This window comes from Ascaphus truei, chromosome 1, assembly GCF_040206685.1.
Source record: "Ascaphus truei isolate aAscTru1 chromosome 1, aAscTru1.hap1, whole genome shotgun sequence".
In the NCBI taxonomy this organism is placed as follows: Eukaryota; Metazoa; Chordata; class Amphibia; order Anura; family Ascaphidae; genus Ascaphus; species Ascaphus truei.
In genome coordinates, this window is record NC_134483.1 from 312,476,489 (window position 1) to 312,494,625 (window position 18,137).

General features: G+C 42.8%; 1 protein-coding gene across 1 annotated transcript in view; it reads right to left on the bottom strand.

The window, feature by feature from the left end:
• Positions 1 to 2,054: 2,054 nt before the first annotated feature.
• Positions 2,055 to 18,137, bottom strand: part of HGSNAT (heparan-alpha-glucosaminide N-acetyltransferase) — a 48,220-nt gene continuing 32,137 nt past the window's right edge. Inside the window, exons 11-18 of the mRNA XM_075605338.1 lie at positions 17,185 to 17,300; positions 15,580 to 15,701; positions 15,227 to 15,353; positions 9,870 to 9,956; positions 8,847 to 8,924; positions 7,475 to 7,545; positions 6,868 to 6,980; positions 2,055 to 5,629 (exon numbers count right to left, since the gene is read on the bottom strand). Of these exons, the coding sequence (XP_075461453.1) occupies positions 5,448 to 5,629; positions 6,868 to 6,980; positions 7,475 to 7,545; positions 8,847 to 8,924; positions 9,870 to 9,956; positions 15,227 to 15,353; positions 15,580 to 15,701; positions 17,185 to 17,300 (896 nt within the window). The 3' untranslated portion in view covers positions 2,055 to 5,447. The remainder of the gene's footprint in view (positions 5,630 to 6,867; positions 6,981 to 7,474; positions 7,546 to 8,846; positions 8,925 to 9,869; positions 9,957 to 15,226; positions 15,354 to 15,579; positions 15,702 to 17,184; positions 17,301 to 18,137) is intronic.

Here is an 18,137-nt window from a genome sequence, read left to right on the forward strand (position 1 = left end):
TACACCACATGAAAAAAAGAAACCCATGTGATCAAAACAAAAAGATATAGGAGCACTGTGGCAATACCCTTCATAACGAGTGTACACACTGATAGATGTAGCAAGACTTTCTCTGCCCAGCAACTCAGACAAAAAGGCAAAACTTTGCAATCCTTCGTAAAACATTGTCTTATTACATCTGTAAATAGAACAGGTAATCGGCAACAACATAAATCAAGCAAAATGTAATAGCAATTCATAGGAACCATCAATGTCAACACAAATTACACACAGGGGCACTTTCAATTTTTATACATCTCAAAAAGGTGGCACTGTGTGCTCATTTGCATGTCATTTTCCAGAATCCCTTGCTGCAGTGAAAGTGCTGTGTGCTAGGTGATAATGAACCAACAGGGAGGGATGGGGGGGGGGGGTGAATATAGCGGAAAAAGGACCTGGAGATGCCGGTAAACCCATCATGAAGGTGTATCCCTCGCCAAACACCCGAATCCCTGCACCGCAACCCTGTGTCCCAGTGCCTGTCGGTAAGAAGGTACAGCGTAATGTTTGTTCGTCTGTGTAACAGCCGTTTGTTGATCGGATCCAAAACAGCATGCTCCAGCTGAGATATCCGGAAGTAGGTCGTTAACAAAAAAAAAGCAGTGCTTTTTTTTTGTTAACAAGTTTCACACTGGAACGAAACGCGGCAGAGTTAGTTATGTGTATGTCTAGCTCACATTATTACATTTTCTATCTTTCTATGATTGCGCTTGGTTGAAATTTCTATCTACCACAGCAGTGCACCACTTTTTCTGTTACTACAGTACCCTCATCACAGAATTAGTCGGCCAGAGTGCTCGACCTAGCGATCTGTGAGACAATGCATGAGGCTTGGTGTCCATTAAGTGATACTGTGTGTGAAAAAAAATGTGGACTTGGAGTAAAATGGATTCAGGACTTAACCTGGGTATGTTCATATACTGATGTGTAGGCCAGGGGGGCGCAAACTTTTTTCCCTGCGCCCCCCTGATGGCTGTCCCCTCGCTCCCGCGCCCCCCCCCAACCCCAACTTACCCGCGCTCCGGCGTAATGACGTCACGTTGCCATAGCAACGTGACGTCACATGACCTCGCGGCGTCATTTTGACGCCGCGTTGCCATGGCGCCGCAGGGAGGAAGCCGCCGGAGCCACGGTAAGTTAGGTTTCCAGAGGCCCTGCAGCTCCCCCGGCACTTAATTTAAGTGCCTTCGGGAAGCGCGCGGGGCCTCTGTAAACCCCGCGCCCCCCGTCGGCAGTGTCGCGCCCCCCTGGGGGTCGCGCCCCACAGTTTGCGCACCGCTGGTGTAGGCGATTCATGGTGGCCAGGTTTTCAGCAATTTAAAACAGGCATCATTTAAGAAACTAGTCTGTCCTCAATCTGTAATTGATGGAAGTTAGGTTTATTCAATGGAGCATCATGTAGTAGTGGCTGTGTGTGTGATTTTTTTTAATTAATGTGTATCTGGATCTTGTAACGGTTTATTTAACAAGAATAGCTTAGGGTCGAATGGGAGCAAGATAACCATGTCCATCATTTAACTCATTAGCATAGAGTTAAACGTTAGGTTCATTCAGCACTACCTTGTCTACACCCTGAAATATGGGTTGCCAGTCATTAGCATAGTTGGGGGATATAGATATCTATATATCCATCTATATCTTTAAACTCTAGCAAAATAGGACTTTGGTTAATATTAGGATAAATAGCGTAACGGAGCGTAGTGCAGTCAGGCACTTAGATTATTAGCTGGGCGGGGCAGGGTTTTATAAAGCCACTAAAGATATTTGTACACCAATACTTTCGCAATTAAAATACATTTTAATACCATCAGAAAATCAGGACAAACGTAAGACTATTAAAACGGAGAATCTCATTATGACTACCTTTCTTTATAGAGTTTATGCCTGTGTGCTCCATTCCGTTTTTTCTTTGTAATAAAATTAAGCACATCCTCAAAATATTCAACGCGGATTTAAACTAACTTGAGCTTTTTCGAACAAAAAGAAGCAGAATACAATTAGAGGGTAGACACAAAAAGATAAAATTCACTTTTATTTATTTTTTTCCAAAACCAAAAAGACCACATGAATGTTCAAAACAATATTACTTCGTTGCATGAAATTAAAAAAAAAAAAAAAAAAATGCAGAGTGACATAATTAATACAATTGAGTAACTTTCTATTAATGCAAAACATATTGTAACACAGAGATAAGAGATACAGGTGCCAGGATTGGCTTTAGCCTATTTGAATATCAAAGGCCCTTCCTGTACTGCATCAGAACTGCTCCCCCTACCACAGAAAAGGCCACTAAATGGGGACACCCTCTGAACGGCACATTTGTCTCTTCTATTTGGGTCCCACATGTTGGTCGCAGAGAATCCAGAGCCATTATGGGCAAAGCTGCCATAGCTTGCTTAAGACAACACTGATTACCATTGGACCAGGTTAAACAGAAATAAAAACTTTTTTTTTTTAAAAAGGACTACAGATATCACCAATGAATAGCTGTAAATATTACCAATCTTTGAAATATTAACAGGTTTCTTGCCAGAAGGGTTAGTGCAACCATCGCAGTTCCTTTAGGCAGCAACAGGGTTGGTGCTGGCTGTACTTAACCTGAACCAGGATTCTGACATTCCCTTTCTGTGCCTCGTGTTCTAAATATCATGTAGAGAACTACTTGAAGGGCACTTTGCAGGCAATGTTCACTAAGCAGTCTTTTGCCATAGGGCGCTTTGTAGCGCTGGAATACAACCTACAGTCCCCCATTCAGGTGAATCTTTCAAGCACCAGAAGGTGTCTTTGGCAGAAGAATACCTGGTAAATATGGGTCTTTTCTGGACTGCCCCACAATATTCATAACGTCATTCTAGCTGTCCAAGAGTGGACCAGCTTTTTTATTCATTTGGCAATAGGTTGGCATCTCATTACAGCATTAGCAGTGTTGCAGTCAGAACTGACCAATTAAAGCACTTTAAAAAGGGGACAGATTCATCAAGCTCCGTTAACTCCCATAAAACCAGATTGGGTGCACTAACCGGAGCTTGGAGGAAATTCAGGATGCAATTTATTATTATTGGCCTGCCACGGGGAGATACCATTTTATAAAATCAACTGCGTTTTCTGTGTGTGCAGTACTTTATTCAAAACTATGATTGCAACATTATTAATGAAGTAGAAGTCGGTCAGTTACGATATAAGAAGTACTCAACATTATTAACAAATATATACAAGTTCCCTTTTGTGACCCTTCTTGGGTTCAGCTTACACACACTATTAAAACCACATTGGGGGTTGATTTTACCACCGTTGTGCTCCATGGAGAAGCGACATATATACAACTTGCAGTGAAAAAACTCTTGATTCCCTTATTAAATTTATAATCTGGTCATGTATGACACTTAATCCCCACAGATTAAAAAAAAACAAAAACAAAAAAACATAAAGCTTGTTCTAATTGCCGTTCAGAAGCAACGTGAATGTTTAGCCGATGCTGCCCTAGCAAAAAATAAAAAATATTTGTAGTACACGTACAGTAGTGTGTGACATTACTTTTCTAAAAAGGTTTGCAGCCATGTTACCCAGTAGTGAATTCAATTGTGAAAAATAAACCCGGGCCTAGTGTCTGCACAGCAAGAAAATCAGTACATCTCAACGCTTTGAAGGCCGGATTGCCTTCTGTTAACAAACGCCTAATGTATCTGCTTCCAGATGTGCTTATTGCATTGAAGCATGGGCCTAGCAGCAAAGTGGGGCATTATGAAAAATATTTCTCTACGATAAATACCTTCTAGTCCCAACTAAGAATTGTCCATGTTCAAACAGGGCAGCACGCGCTTTTAGAATATCAAAGTGATGAAGAAAGCACTGAAAATCTAGACAGAAAACACATTTTCTCTCAAAACATACAAGTACATTGCAAAGCTTCCCTGTAGCCAGCAAATACCCATCCTGAATCTAAATTAACTTTTAGCAGCACTGTGAAAAACACCAAATATTACTTTACACCCTAATCTAATACTAGAAGGTTTTGCTGTGTCCTTGCAGCACTGCATGGCTACAGTGATTGCACTTTTCCTGTTAAAAAAAAAAAACCCGACCCTTTATTCTTATTCCATGGGCTTGAGCAGATGGATCCTGCTTTTTGATCTGCCGACACCATCATTGTCTCTTTGGCAACCAACGTCAAAGAATCATCTGCACGTTATCAAGATGTAAGGACCAGCGAGCCGCCTCGTGTGTGAGAAGGGGACTTACTTTGCATGTGGCATTACATTTTTGAGGAAAATGAAACAAAAGTTGACTACACAGTATATGTAGTCAAGGAATGCTCAAGCTCATCACATAACTGTAGGTTAAAGAAATGGATCTTATTTAAAACGAGTAAAAATTATGCACAGAACATGAAACATGACCGTGCAATTCCAGCATGAATTGTAGATCAATTTAATATTTGAAAACTAAAAAGGCTTTTTGAACGGTGATGGTAAAAGGGTAGAAGGTCCTCTCGTCACCACCCTCTCAGCCTAATGAGTACCGGGAAAAAACAATTTCTTCCACCGACGTACTTAAATGCCCCTATCAAACAGTACGTGATACTAGAAACCACAACTTTTGCTGTAAATGCACAACATGTAACCAAGGATGCAATTATTGTTTGCTATTTTAACAGCAATTTAAAAAAAAAATCAATTGAAAACTTGCTGAGCAATATAGGTAAAATTTGATAACCTTGCTTGAATTAAAATCTACATGAAGCAGTTTTACCACTACAGTAGCTGACTGGTTTACATTAAGCGGATACAGGTTCATTTATCAAAAGATATGCAAAATGTGTTCATTGTGCAAGCGCAGATATGAACTTTCGTTCGCTTTCTGAAGTAACACAATAGGGTGGTTGGTGATGAACAGACAATAAAAAAAATAAAAAAAACACACCATCGACACTACATCTACAGATTCCACGACGAGCCTGTTGCAGTCTCTAAAACATCGAGTTCGGACACTGCAGGGTATGGATCGGCAAATCTATTTTCTAATCTACCCTAAAGTTTTAACTTGCTGCATTATAAGTTTCTTTTTTCCACAAATGCTTGGCTGAGAAAACCTGCCTAAATAACACATGCACAAAACTGCATTCAAGGCAAATGTAAATACAAGATCCTAAAATCTGAAAGAATGAATCAGAAATAAATACAATTAAAAATGCATAAAGTGTTGCATCAAGTTAGAGATTGTAATTTTTTCTTTTTCTAAAAAAAATGAACTCCATTTATGTATGTCAGCACTACAGAAATATTGCTAATGAAAATAAAACAGTCCACGTTGTTCCACTTTAAACCCTCAGGGTGGAAAGGCAGGGTCTCTAAATGGCATTTCCTGTGGTTTCACCTCTGTCAATAATAGATGCCAAGTTGGAAGTGCTCTCAAATCTTCCAGAATATTCGTTTCCTGTAGAGAATGTATGATATCAGCACCCAGATGGAAGTACCTAGCAGACACTGGGCGAGGTGCTCTCCATGTGATTGACTGTCGTGCATCTTCCACTTGAAGGGAAAATAATTTGCAAACACTTCATGTCCCACGTAAACCAGTATAGAGTTCATTCCTAAAAAAGATTAAAATCCAACATTTTATTTTCCTTAGAACAACATTTTCCAGAATGCTCAACCAAAGGGTTGTCTATATAGACCGGAGAAAAACATTATGTATCCTGGTCTTGAATACACAAGCATGAAGGTCGAGTTACAGCTTCAGCCATTCAAACACCGTAACTCTCCATGTCTGAGCACCTCCCTGTACTTCCCCCAAATGGAAGGGAGGCTTGTAGATGCCCATATTGTACATCTCCTGAAACTGTCACTCATCCATAGTTAACACCAATTAAAGATGCGTTAAGTTAACCCTGAATGTCCCTTAGAACATTTGAAAGTGATAAAAATCGTAGAAGTGCCTCCAGTTGTCTGCGGCTATAATGCGGGAGAGTGGAGAATGTGAGGCTATGGACATGCTGCCTAAGGCTAGGTCCCCGCTGCAGCACATGCCAGGGACAGGAACCACCCCTCAATGGGCCGATCCTTCTACCTACTTTGGCCGCAGTGCGGCCAGATTTTCTGAAGACAGGAAAACTGTGTTCAGGACTTGCGACGGAGCGCTGGCCACACCCCCCGGCGGTTCAGCCAGAGAGCGAACCTGCCGGGTGACGTCATGGCCGCGCCCCCTCGTCTTCACTATGGAAGAATAAATTTGTTTTTGTTATATATTGGAGTGAACTGAAAAATTCCAAGAGAATTAGATAACACTAAGGAGTTTATACGTCACTGTATTATCTGTACTAAACCGCAGCAATTCTGGGTGTAAAAAAAGTTAACTGGATGTATGAAAGAAAAGAAAAATCCATAGAAAGCAATATGATTACCGTGCTTTTGAAATCTGGTGTAGTTTTCCCCCTAGAATTGCATCAAAGATAGCAACATACGATTCTCTCTCTCTTTTCTCCCCCTGACCCCCCTGTAAATTTTTAAGGACAGGGATTGTTTATCACGTAGCTCGGGCCCCCTCCCCAAGTTGAGTGGCTGAACGTGAGGTTGGTTACTCCCTACTTTAAACGAGTCTGTAATGTAATAAATAATGTAATTCCAATATTCTGTACCCAGAACATATTTGATAAAAGACGGAGTATTACTGTACATCTCATTATTATTCCGGTTAAATATTTGATGAAACAAAAAGCCCCATGTGCTTTATTCATGGACATTGCACGTGACAATAATGTAAATGGATATCATGTGCAAAACCAAAAGGTTTATTAAAACAGTGTGTGCAGAGTGAGCGTGATGTTTTTACCTGGATAGTAAAACGGAGCGCCTGACCAGAGGCTCTGCACATCCACCAAGTAATATGTGAGCAGCAAAAGAAAGAAGGCAAAGCAGCTAAGAGTTGTCACATAGGAGAGGGACCTGCAGAGTTAAGAAGAAAGCACATGAAACATAGGAACCTAGATCTAGGAAATACAATGTAAAAAAAAAAAGGAAGGGCATTCTTCCAACAGCTGAACACCAATTAAGTGCACTTTAATTGTATATGATGCAGGACGTGCTGTGTGGACATGCATAACATGGCTCTCAGTGTCACCCACGTGGCTTTTGTCAAATCTAGAGACTGGGTCTCCATCTCCTCTTTAAAAAGGTGTTTACATTTTTTTTAAAAAATGTATTAAGCGTTCCTACAACCCTCCTGAACCGTTCCTCCGTCCCATACCTGTCACCCATCGGAAGAGAAAACCCACGTAGAACCAAAGCCATACCAGTATTTCTACACCACTCTATTTTGCGTTTCCTTCTCCTCTTCTAGGCCCAGGAGGCACAGGCCTCTCCCACGCTACCGTGCTGCAGAACAGGATGGCCCCCGGTTTAGCATTTTAAATTCAACGCCAAGCATTTTCTTCCCTTACCATAGATTTTTGTTCACAGGAATAAACCCTTCATTTTGGGAACATTTTGTTAAAATTGCTGACACGACACCCTAAAAAGAGAAAAGCCAAGTGGGAGAGAAAGTAAATACATATCAGGAACATGGTAAGGTGGAATACAAACTGATATTACGGGGTTACCCTCTTTATTGCTCAATAGGCATGCAATCGCAACTCTGATATACTGAGTTGAAAGATGTCAAAATGCTTTTAACCTTTGTGTCACAGAAAAGCAGAGAAACCATCAACCAGAAACATGAAGAAACAAAGTCAGAGAACTCATTGGATATTTTTTCCATAAGAACTCTTGACAGACAAAAAAAAGTGTATGTTAAGCTCTGAATAGTTGAGCAGATACCAAAGTAATTAGAGTACACTGGCGACACACTTTATTTGAGCTCGGCTAGTCCCACGAATTCGGGTATACCCGGGTGTATTGAGGTTTGTGACTGTTTTCTGCCCGAGTGCATTGGGTTATTTTCCAGGCAGGGATTGAAGCATTTTATTCCCGCTGGCTGCAATACTGCACAGTATATATATATATATATATATATATATATATACTGCATTACAATTCATGAATTTATGCCATCTGGTAGACACGCGAAGCATTGCAGCCTATTAAATCCTAATCATTATCATTTAACAGATCAGCCGCCCGTCAGCCAGGCATGAACCCAGGCTGGGAAGGCAAACGCAACGGGGCTTGTCAGAGGTGAGGAGCGGCGCATTCCAGGTATCTGCCAGGTACATACTGGGTATTTGCTCGAATAAAGTGTGTCGGTGCAGTACAGTCGTCTGCACTGATTGCTTGGGTAATTTTTCACTTGTTGCCAGTAATGTAAAAAAAAAAAATACAAAAAGTACCATGTTCATTAGGATGCTTGAGTATTCAAAGAAGAAATGTTTATATATACACAGTACACACAGGGCTGCAGACCTGTCAGACATGTGAATGTGCTCACAAGTGATGTTTTTATTTATATATCGTAATCCAATTCTGGAACACTTGGTTCCTCGCAACAACAAAAACATTTCAAGACAAGTTTATGGTTTTCCAATTAATGCTTTGCAGTGTGAAAAACAAACAAAAAAATCACTAATCATTAGCACTACTGGGTTTTTTTCATCTGAAAGCTGGTGTTTTTTTTGCACAGGCTTTGCAGTTGGGAGACTGAATCAGCACTCAATCTGTACCCAATAATTGGTAAAGTAAGTATTTTGAAAATGAAAAACATTTTTTTTGTTTATTGAATAATGAGCATTGCTTCTTTATGTTGCCAACATTTATTTTTTACTTCTAACATCAAGTATAGTAAAATAAACAAAGAAACTTGCCATAGAAGATACATACCATGAGGACACTCCATGTAAAAAAACGCACGATCACCTGCTTGTGCTGATTTTTGTAAAATATAAGTATTTTTCCAGCCTGCAATAGATGCAAACAACAAATATAAGAAATATATATTATATATATTATATATATATTTTTAACATTTGCTCAAAATAGTAGACATGTAGATTAAAACAATGTGGTGTGTGTGGTGAATATATTTATTGAAAATATAGTAACTTTTTTTTTATAGTACCAGAGAGACAGAGACAGACACGAAATATTCTCCATCACCAAATTTGGACTCCGGAATCTCCCACATTCCTTGGAACACAAATTGGAACCCCCTGACAATGCCTTGCTCGCTCTTTGATGTTCTCAGAACCTGACAGGAACCGACATGCCAGTGACCCTTATGAGGTCTTGAGAACATCACGCCACTTATGCTCGTTTTGTCGTTATAGAATTCAGTTCTCATGGAAAGGTGAACGTGACCTCAACGGAAGAGAGACCCCTCTACGTCAGTGGGGGACGGGGTACACTATACAAGCAAATGTGGCTCAAATACCAGCACTTGTGTGCCAAGGCTATTCTAGAGTTAAGTAAACAGACAACGAGAGTTCATTTTCATCAAGGGCTCGACTTTCTCACTCGCATAAAAAGAATAAAGTTTTGGCCTCTACGACCTACAATACAAGAAGTCACATGTAGAGCTCATAAAAACACAACATGCTAAAACAAGACCAATGATGCAACACAACAGGAATAACCCACAATTAGTAGAACAGGCTACCAAAACGCCTTGTAACTACTTGATTCCTGGTAGTAAAAAAACTACCACATTGCAATTATGTTCCATCAACTAAGTGAAAACCCTTCATAAATTTAGCTTTACATATTTCCACATAGCAAAATATGACCCTAAGTCACAGGGCACACAGGTCTCCAAATCAAAACATTGCTGGTATGGGATAGTCATACGTGTCAGGAATTTAAATCTGCAAAGCAAGAGACAGTCTGATTTATGTATGTCCATCATACCTGAAGTCCCAAAAACGCCATGACTACAGAATTTATAGTCCCCAGTATTCCTTCTGGGTCATAAGGCACAGTTGTTTTGTACACCACCTACAAAATATATAGATAAAAAACATGATGTAATTATATTCCAATGACAGTCTTTTGCAATATTCCCTACGCGTGAGCCTCACATTTTAGCCATATGCCTCTTCTGGCTGGAGATGAAAAACTTCTAGCATGATAAGTTTCATGTAGGTTGATTAAAAGATATTACCGTCAATGCAGAAATGTACATGTAGTTGTTTCCACGGGTGACAACCATATTTCAATAATTGCAGCAAGTTAAAATGTAATCTTTGCAAAACCAAATGTAATATATACAGTTAGGTCCGGAAATAATTGGACACCAATACAAGTTTTGTTATTTCGGCTGTGTACCAAAATAAATTCAAGTTACAGTTAAATAATGAATATGGGCTTAAACTGCAGTCTATCCGCTTTAATTTGAGGGTATTCACATCCAAATTAGAGAAAGGGTTTAGAAATTACATTTCTTTAATATGTAGCCCCCTCTTTTTCAAGGGACCAAAAGTAATTGGACAATTGACTCAAAAGCTGTTTCATGGACAGGTGTGGGCTATTCCTTTGTTATTTCATCAGCAATTAAGCAGGTAAAAGGTCTGGAGTTGATTCCAGGTGTGGCATTCGCATTTGGAAGCTGTTGCTGTGAACCCACAACATGCGGTCAAAGGAGCTCTCAATGAAAGTGAAACAGGGCATCCTTAGGCTGCAAAAAAAAAAAGAAAATCCATCAGAGAGATAGCAGGAACATTAGGAGTGGCCAAATCAGCAGTTTGGTACATTCTGGGGAAAAAAAAAAAAACACGCACTGGTGAGCTCTGCAACACAAAAAGGCCTGGACGTCCACGGAAGACAACAGTGGTGGATGATCGTAAGATCCTTTCCATGGTAAAGAAAAACCCCTTCACAACATCCAGCCAAGTGAAGAACACTCTCCAGGAGGTACACTGGCGACACACTTTATTCGAGCACGGCTAGTCCCACGAATTCGGGTATACCCGGGTGTATTGAGGTTTGTGACTGTTTTCTGCCCGAGTGCATTGGGTTATTTTCTAGGCAGGGATTGAAGCATTTTAATCCCACTGGCTGCAATACTGCACAGTATATATATATATATATATATATATATATATATACTGCATTACAATTCATGAATTTATGCCATCTGGTAGACACGCGAAGCATTGCAGCCTATTAAATCCTAATCATTATCATTTAACAGATCAGCCGCCCGTCAGCCAGGCATGAACCCAGGCTGGAAAGGCAAACGCAACGGGGCTTGTCAGAGGTAAGGAGCGGCGCATTCCAGGTATCTGCCAAGTACATACTGGGTATTTGCTCGAATAAAGTGTGTCGGTGCAGTAGGCATATCATTATCCAAGTCTACCACAAAGAGAATACTTCACGGGAGCAAATAGAGAGGGTTCACAAGAAGGTGCAAACCATTCATAAGCCTCTAGAAAGGCCAGATTAGACTTTGCCAAACAATATCTAAAAAACGCCAGCACAGTTCTGGAACAGCATTCTCTGGGCAGATGAAACCAAGATCAACCTGTACCAGAATGATGGGAAGAAAAAAGTATGGAACTGGGTCACTAGTGTTTATTGATGTGACAGACAGAAGCAGCCGGATGAATTCTGAAAAAGGGGTTATTTGTGTGCACTGTCCCTCCAGTTGCTCTCCCTCAACTAATCCAGTCTCCCCAGCAGCTCCCAATCTCCCGTGATCAGCGGGGCATACTCAGCACATACAGACACAAAAATAGGAGCGCATGAAAAGGAGAACCAGAAAACCGAAATTAATACATATATCTTTATAATATAAAACAAAGATTACCACAAAAATATGTATCACAATGAGAATCATAAGACACTACATTCAAAACGATCCAATCGATCGAATGTCGCCCACCAAGGATAGGGTACTAACACCCATATACTAGAAGAGAACCCCCCAGATGGTATAGGGAAAAGGGAGCACTAAGCAGCCTAGTTGGTGTAAAACAGACCTAGTAACTCCAGGGAATCTCCTAGTAGCGTCCTGGGGAAGCAGCACGGAAGACAGTCGTCACGGACGTTACGTCGCTGCGTATATGACGTCACCACCTATGCGTTTCCTGTCAAATGACACTTCTTCAGGGCTTGGTCATGTGATCGCATGGTGATACTTAAATACCGCCATAGGTTAATGCATCACCATGTGATCACATGACCATGCCCTGAAGAAGTGTCATTTGACACGAAACGTGTAGGTGGTGACGTCATACGCAGCGACATAACGTCCGTGACGACAGTCTTCCGTGCTGCTGCCCCAGGACGCTACTAGGAGATTCCCTGGAGTTACTAGGTCTGTTTTAAACCAACTAGGCTGCTTAGTGCTCCCTTTTCCCTATACCATCTGGGGGGTTCTCTTCTAGTATATGGGTGTTAGTACCCTATCCTTGGTGGGTGTCACGGGCGACCTTCGATCGATTGGATCGTTTTGAATGTAGTGTCTTATGATTCTCATTGTGATACAATTTTTTGTGGTAATCTTTGTTTTATATTATAAAGATATATGTATTTTCGGTTTTCTGGTTCTCCTTTTCATGCGCTCCTATTTTTGTGGCCGGATGAATTCTGAAGTGTATAGGGATATATTGTCTGCTCAGATTCAGCCAAATTCAGCGAAGTTGATTGGACTGTGCTTCACTTTACAGATGGACAATGACCCAAAACATACTGCGAAAGCAACCCAGGAGTTTAAGGCAAAGAAATGGAATATTCTGCAATGGCCGAGTCAATCACCTGATCTCAACCCTATCGAGCATGCATTTCATTTGCTGAAGACAAAACTAAAGGCAGAAAGATCCACGAACAAACAACAACTGAAGACAGCTGCAGTAAAGGCCTGGCAAAGCATCACAAAGGACGTAACCCAGCGTTTCGTGAGGTCCATGCGTTCCAGACTTCAAGCAGTCATTGCCTGCAAAGGATTCTCAACAAAGTATTAAAAATGAACATTTTATTTATGATTATGTTAATTTGTCCAATTACATTTGAGCCCCTGAAAAAGGGGGGCTGTGTATGAAAATAGTTGCAATTCCTAAACGGTTCAAACAATATTTTTGTTCAACCCCTTGAATTAAAGCTGAAAGTCTGCACTTCTATTGCATCTCGGTTGTTTCATTTCAAATCCATTGTGGTGGCGCACAGAGCCAAAATTATGAAAATTGTGTCGTGTCCAATTATTTCCGGACCTAACTGTACACAGTACATTTATAGTAAACGTACACACACGAAAAAGCGTTAAGTTAGATATGGTGAAAAGGACATAGCACAAACGTACTTTTTTTTTCAGAGAAAAACAACTTTAACTGATGGTGTAGGACCGGGGACAGACAATGGGCAGTCTAGTAATGACGGACGATGGACAGAGTGGGAATGAGGGGGTGGGGACCAGTGTAGGAATGAGGCCGGGGGGGGAGAGGACCAGTGTAGGAATGAGGGGGAGGGGGGAGGAGGACCAGTGTAGGAATGAGGGGGAGGGGGGAGGAGGACCAGTGTAGGAATGAGGGGGGGGGAGGAGGACCAGTGTAGGAATGAGGGGGGGGGGGAGGAGGACCAGTGTAGGAATGAGGGGGGGGGGAGGAGGACCAGTGTAGGAATGAGGGGGGGGGGAGGAGGACCAGTGTAGGAATGAGGGGGGGGGGAGGAGGACCAGTGTAGGAATGAGGGGGGGGAGAGGAGGACCAGTGTAGGAATGAGGGGGGGGGGGAGGAGGACCAGTGTAGTAATGAGGGGGGGGAGGAGGACCAGTGTAGGAATGGGGGGGGGGGGGAGGAGGACCAGTGAAGGAATGAGGGGGGGGGGAGGAGGACCAGTGTAGTAATGAGGGGGGGGAGGAGGACCAGTGTAGGAATGAGGGGGGGGGGGAGGAGGACCAGTGTAGGAATGAGGGGGGGGGGAGGAGGACCAGTGTAGGAATGAGGGGGGGGGGGAGGAGGACCAGTGTAGGAATGAGGGGGGGGGGGAGGAGGACCAGTGTAGGAATGAGGGGGGGAGGAGGACCAGTGTAGGAATGAGGGGGGGGAGGAGGACCAGTGTAGGAATGAGGGGGGGGGAGGAGGACCAGTGTAGGAATGAGGGGGGGGGAGGAGGACCAGTGTAGGAATGAGGGGGGGGGAGGAGGACCAGTGTAGTAATGAGGGGGGGGGAGGAGGACCAGTGTAGGAATGAGGGGGGGGGGAGGAGGACCAGTGTAGTAATGAGGGGGGGGGAGGAGGACCAGTGTAGGAATGAGGGGGGGGGAGGACCAGTGTAGGAATGAGGGGGGGGAGGAGGACCAGTGTAGGAATGAGGGGGGGGGAGGAGGACCAGTGTAGGAATGAGGGGGGGGGAGGAGGACCAGTGTAGGAATGAGGGGGGGGAGGAGGACCAGTGTAGGAATGAGGGGGGGGAGGAGGACCAGTGTAGGAATGAGGGGGAGGAGGACCAGTGTAGGAATGAGGGGGGGGAGGACCAGTGTAGGAATGAGGGGAAGGGACCAGTGTAGGAATGAGGGGAAGGGACCAGTGTAGGAATGAGGGGAAGGGACCAGTGTAGGAATGAGGGGAAGGGACCAGTGTAGGAATGAGGGGAAGGAACCAGTGTAGGAATGAGGGGAAGGGACCAGTGTAGGAATGAGGGGAAGGGACCAGTGTAGGAATGAGGGGGAGGGACCAGTGTAGGAATGAGGGGAAGGGACCAGTGTAGGAATGAGGGGAAGGGACCAGTGTAGGAATGAGGGGGAGGGACCAGTGTAGGAATGAGGGGGAGGGACCAGTGTAGGAATGAGGGGGAGGGACCAGTGTAGGAATGAGGGGGAGGGACCAGTGTAGGAATGAGGGGGAGGGACCAGTGTAGGAATGAGGGGGAGGGACCAGTGTAGGAATGAGGGGAAGGGACCAGTGTAGGAATGAGGGGAAGGGACCAGTGTAGGAATGAGGGGAAGGGACCAGTGTAGGAATGAGGGGGAGGGACCAGTGTAGGAATGAGGGGAAGGGACCAGTGTAGGAATGAGGGGGAGGGACCAGTGTAGGAATGAGGGGGAGGGACCAGTGTAGGAATGAGGGGGGAGGGACCAGTGTAGGAATGAGGGGGGAGGGACCAGTGTAGGAATGAGGGGGGAGGGACCAGTGTAGGAATGAGGGGGAGGGATCATAGACAAACAATATAGAAGCTGCTGTATAAACAATTGCAAGGTGTAGACAGAATAATTGCAGCCCTACAATTCCTTGGTAGCTGCATATTGTGAAAGCCCTGTCCCAGTCACTCACATTGGAAGTTGGATGTTGATATATGTGCTCTTTACCAAGGATCGACTGATCAATATAACCCGCTGCTCCTCCTGTACAATTAGGATATTTTCCGTAATCTCCAATTCCACCAGGACCTAAATATCCCCTAAAATGAAGATAAAAACAACACTATTTACATACATAAAACGAAGGTATATGGCGACAACCACATCCATTAACAAACTTGACCTGAATTAGGGTTTTTGTGCGTTAACGCTCAATTGGCACAACAACAAAAGCTACATTGTTAACAGTGTGTGTTCCAACACCTTCCGAGTGTAACAAAGAGTGGGGGGAAAAATAAATAGAAAAGATTTGACTTTATTACTTACGTAGGACAATCAGGAACTGGTAGCAAGAAAGTCAGGCACAGCCAAACCGCTTCAAGAGCCAATATTAAAATCCACTGAGGCCAGAAGACAACTATGTCTTGCAGCAGGACACAGGTACGGTTCTACAAAAAAGAAACCTCGACATATCAACTACTGAAGAAATACTAGAAAAACACAATAATTAGTCAGTGACTATGGCGATGCTGACCAGAACAGGGCAGTGGACCAGGCTGTTCCCCACACTGCACCTGAGCCAAATCAGAACTACTCAAAACGTGAACCAAGTACATTTATATGTTCCTGCCATATGCTGTGCTCAAGGCTGGGTTGTCCTTAACAGCTGACCTGAAGAGAGGATAACTCTCGAAAGCTTGTCCTATGACATAAATTGTTAGTCCAATAAAAAAAGGTATCACCGAATACTGAAGAACTCATTTATTCTGCACTATCGCAACTGGACTAACACGGCTATTTTCTGATAGATATAGATATATATATATAGATATATATATATACATACATACACATACACACATACATACATACATACATTTTATTTTATTTTTATTTTAATTGCCCTCCCCCCACCCCTGAAAATCATTGGTGTTGCCCTTGGGGTCTCCTTCTGTACACTACTTCAGCTTTATTTAAAGATGAAGCCAGCGAATAACTTTTTTCATCCTGGTCCAAAAAACAAAACAAAAAAATCTTCCAGTGTGTTTTACAGATAATGATAAATCTTTAAGGGAACTCTTATAAACATGTCCGAGAAGTCATTCAAGTTAGAAACTAATTAGCCCCAACCAATAGTGGAAACTTTGTAACGGTTATTACAGCATTTAGCAGTTTGTCAAGCATCAAAAATACGGAGTAACAGTCTTGTTATTTGTGATGAAATTTTTAAACTTATTATAAAGTGCAAAAAAAAAAAAAAAAAAAAGTGTGTTCAAAATAGTGGGTGTACATGCACGTGAAATGCATCAACTACAATATATCCCGCTTCGTTTACAACGCAGGTTCAGAAGCCACCTATTAATTATTTATATTAAATCAAAAAGAGGTCCCTACTGCACAGTGTCTTTGAAAAGAGGCACTGCGTGTCATGCAAACTAGGTTAACCATCAACTTCTCGTCACTCTTTGTACTTCATGTGCAAACATAAAGCTCCGTAATAAAGGGCTTCTCTCTGAACTGTTGCACCGGAGCGGGTACAAACACCATTACTTAAGAAAATATATGCTGTGTAAATGTTAATAGTCAGGTGTTAATAAAAATGTAGTGAACAGTTTGTCATCTTGTTAGTGACCTTTATTACATTGCTAGGATCTGAAAGACACAGGACGGGTCACATTAATGTACACATTTCTGGGTTGATCTATATCTGTAGTTCTTTATTCCAGTCCTCAAGAAGCCCACAACAGGCCAGGTTTTAAGGATATCCCTGCTTCAGCACAGGTGGCTCATTCAGTGGCTCAGTCATTGTATTAAGCCAACTGTGCTGAAGCAGGGATTTCCTTAAAGCCCGACCTGTTGTGGGGTTCTTGAGGAATGGAGTTGGGGAACTACTGATCTATATGAAGTAAGAATACAAGCCAAATGTATTACCTCAGGCAGTGTCTCTGGAAAGGTTTTAGCAAAGAGCAATTCCAAGACAGAAACCAGCAGGTACGTCAGGCTGAGACGCTGAAGAACACCCATGATGCGAACATCACCCCAGGACACTGCAACAGAGCAGACGGTGAGGAAGGAAAAACACAACAGGTCTCTTATTCAACAGTGTGACAAGAAATGCAACGAAGTTTGCATATTAATAAATAGCACAGATCACAAGTACTGCCTAACTCCAAGTCATAAGGATGAACAAAAATGGTTCTGCCCACTAGGACTACCAACTGACTTAAAGACATCTCCACCTCAACCTTACGCAAACTAACCTGATGTACAGTATGTGGTTGTTTTTAAGCAAGTTGGTTTGGGATCGTTAAATCTTCACAGCTTTGAGTCAAGGGATAACTAGCACAAGGGTGCACAAACGTTTGGTGCTGTGCCCCCCTGCCTGCTCTCCCCCAGTGCTCGCGCCCCCCCCTTACCTTTGTGCCAGCGCCAAATGTCGCAGCGGGTTCATGTGATGTCACATGACGCCGCCTCGCCCAAAGCCGGCTGAATCAAGGTAAGTGAGTTACAGAGGCCACGAGCGGTCCCCCGGCATTTCATTTAAATTCCTTAGGGAAGAGCGCGGGGCCTCTAATCGCCGTGCCCCCCCAAAAAAATCTTGCACCCCCAGCATTAGCGCAACCAGGGAAAACAAGGGGATAGGGGAGGAAAGGAGAACCCTCGCTACAGCCTGGCTATAGGTGCTGCGATCAGGGGAAATAACTGAGCAACTAAACAAAGAAAAAAGGACCCCTATACTGAGAGCACTCTGAAATGGCTGATGAAGTGATATTACCGGACACAAGACCTAGAAAAGAAAGTAAGGAGACTAAACTAATTGTAATGATGAATACATTAAAATAAACTTTATTTGGAGAAATCCTCAATTAAAATAATGATCGGTA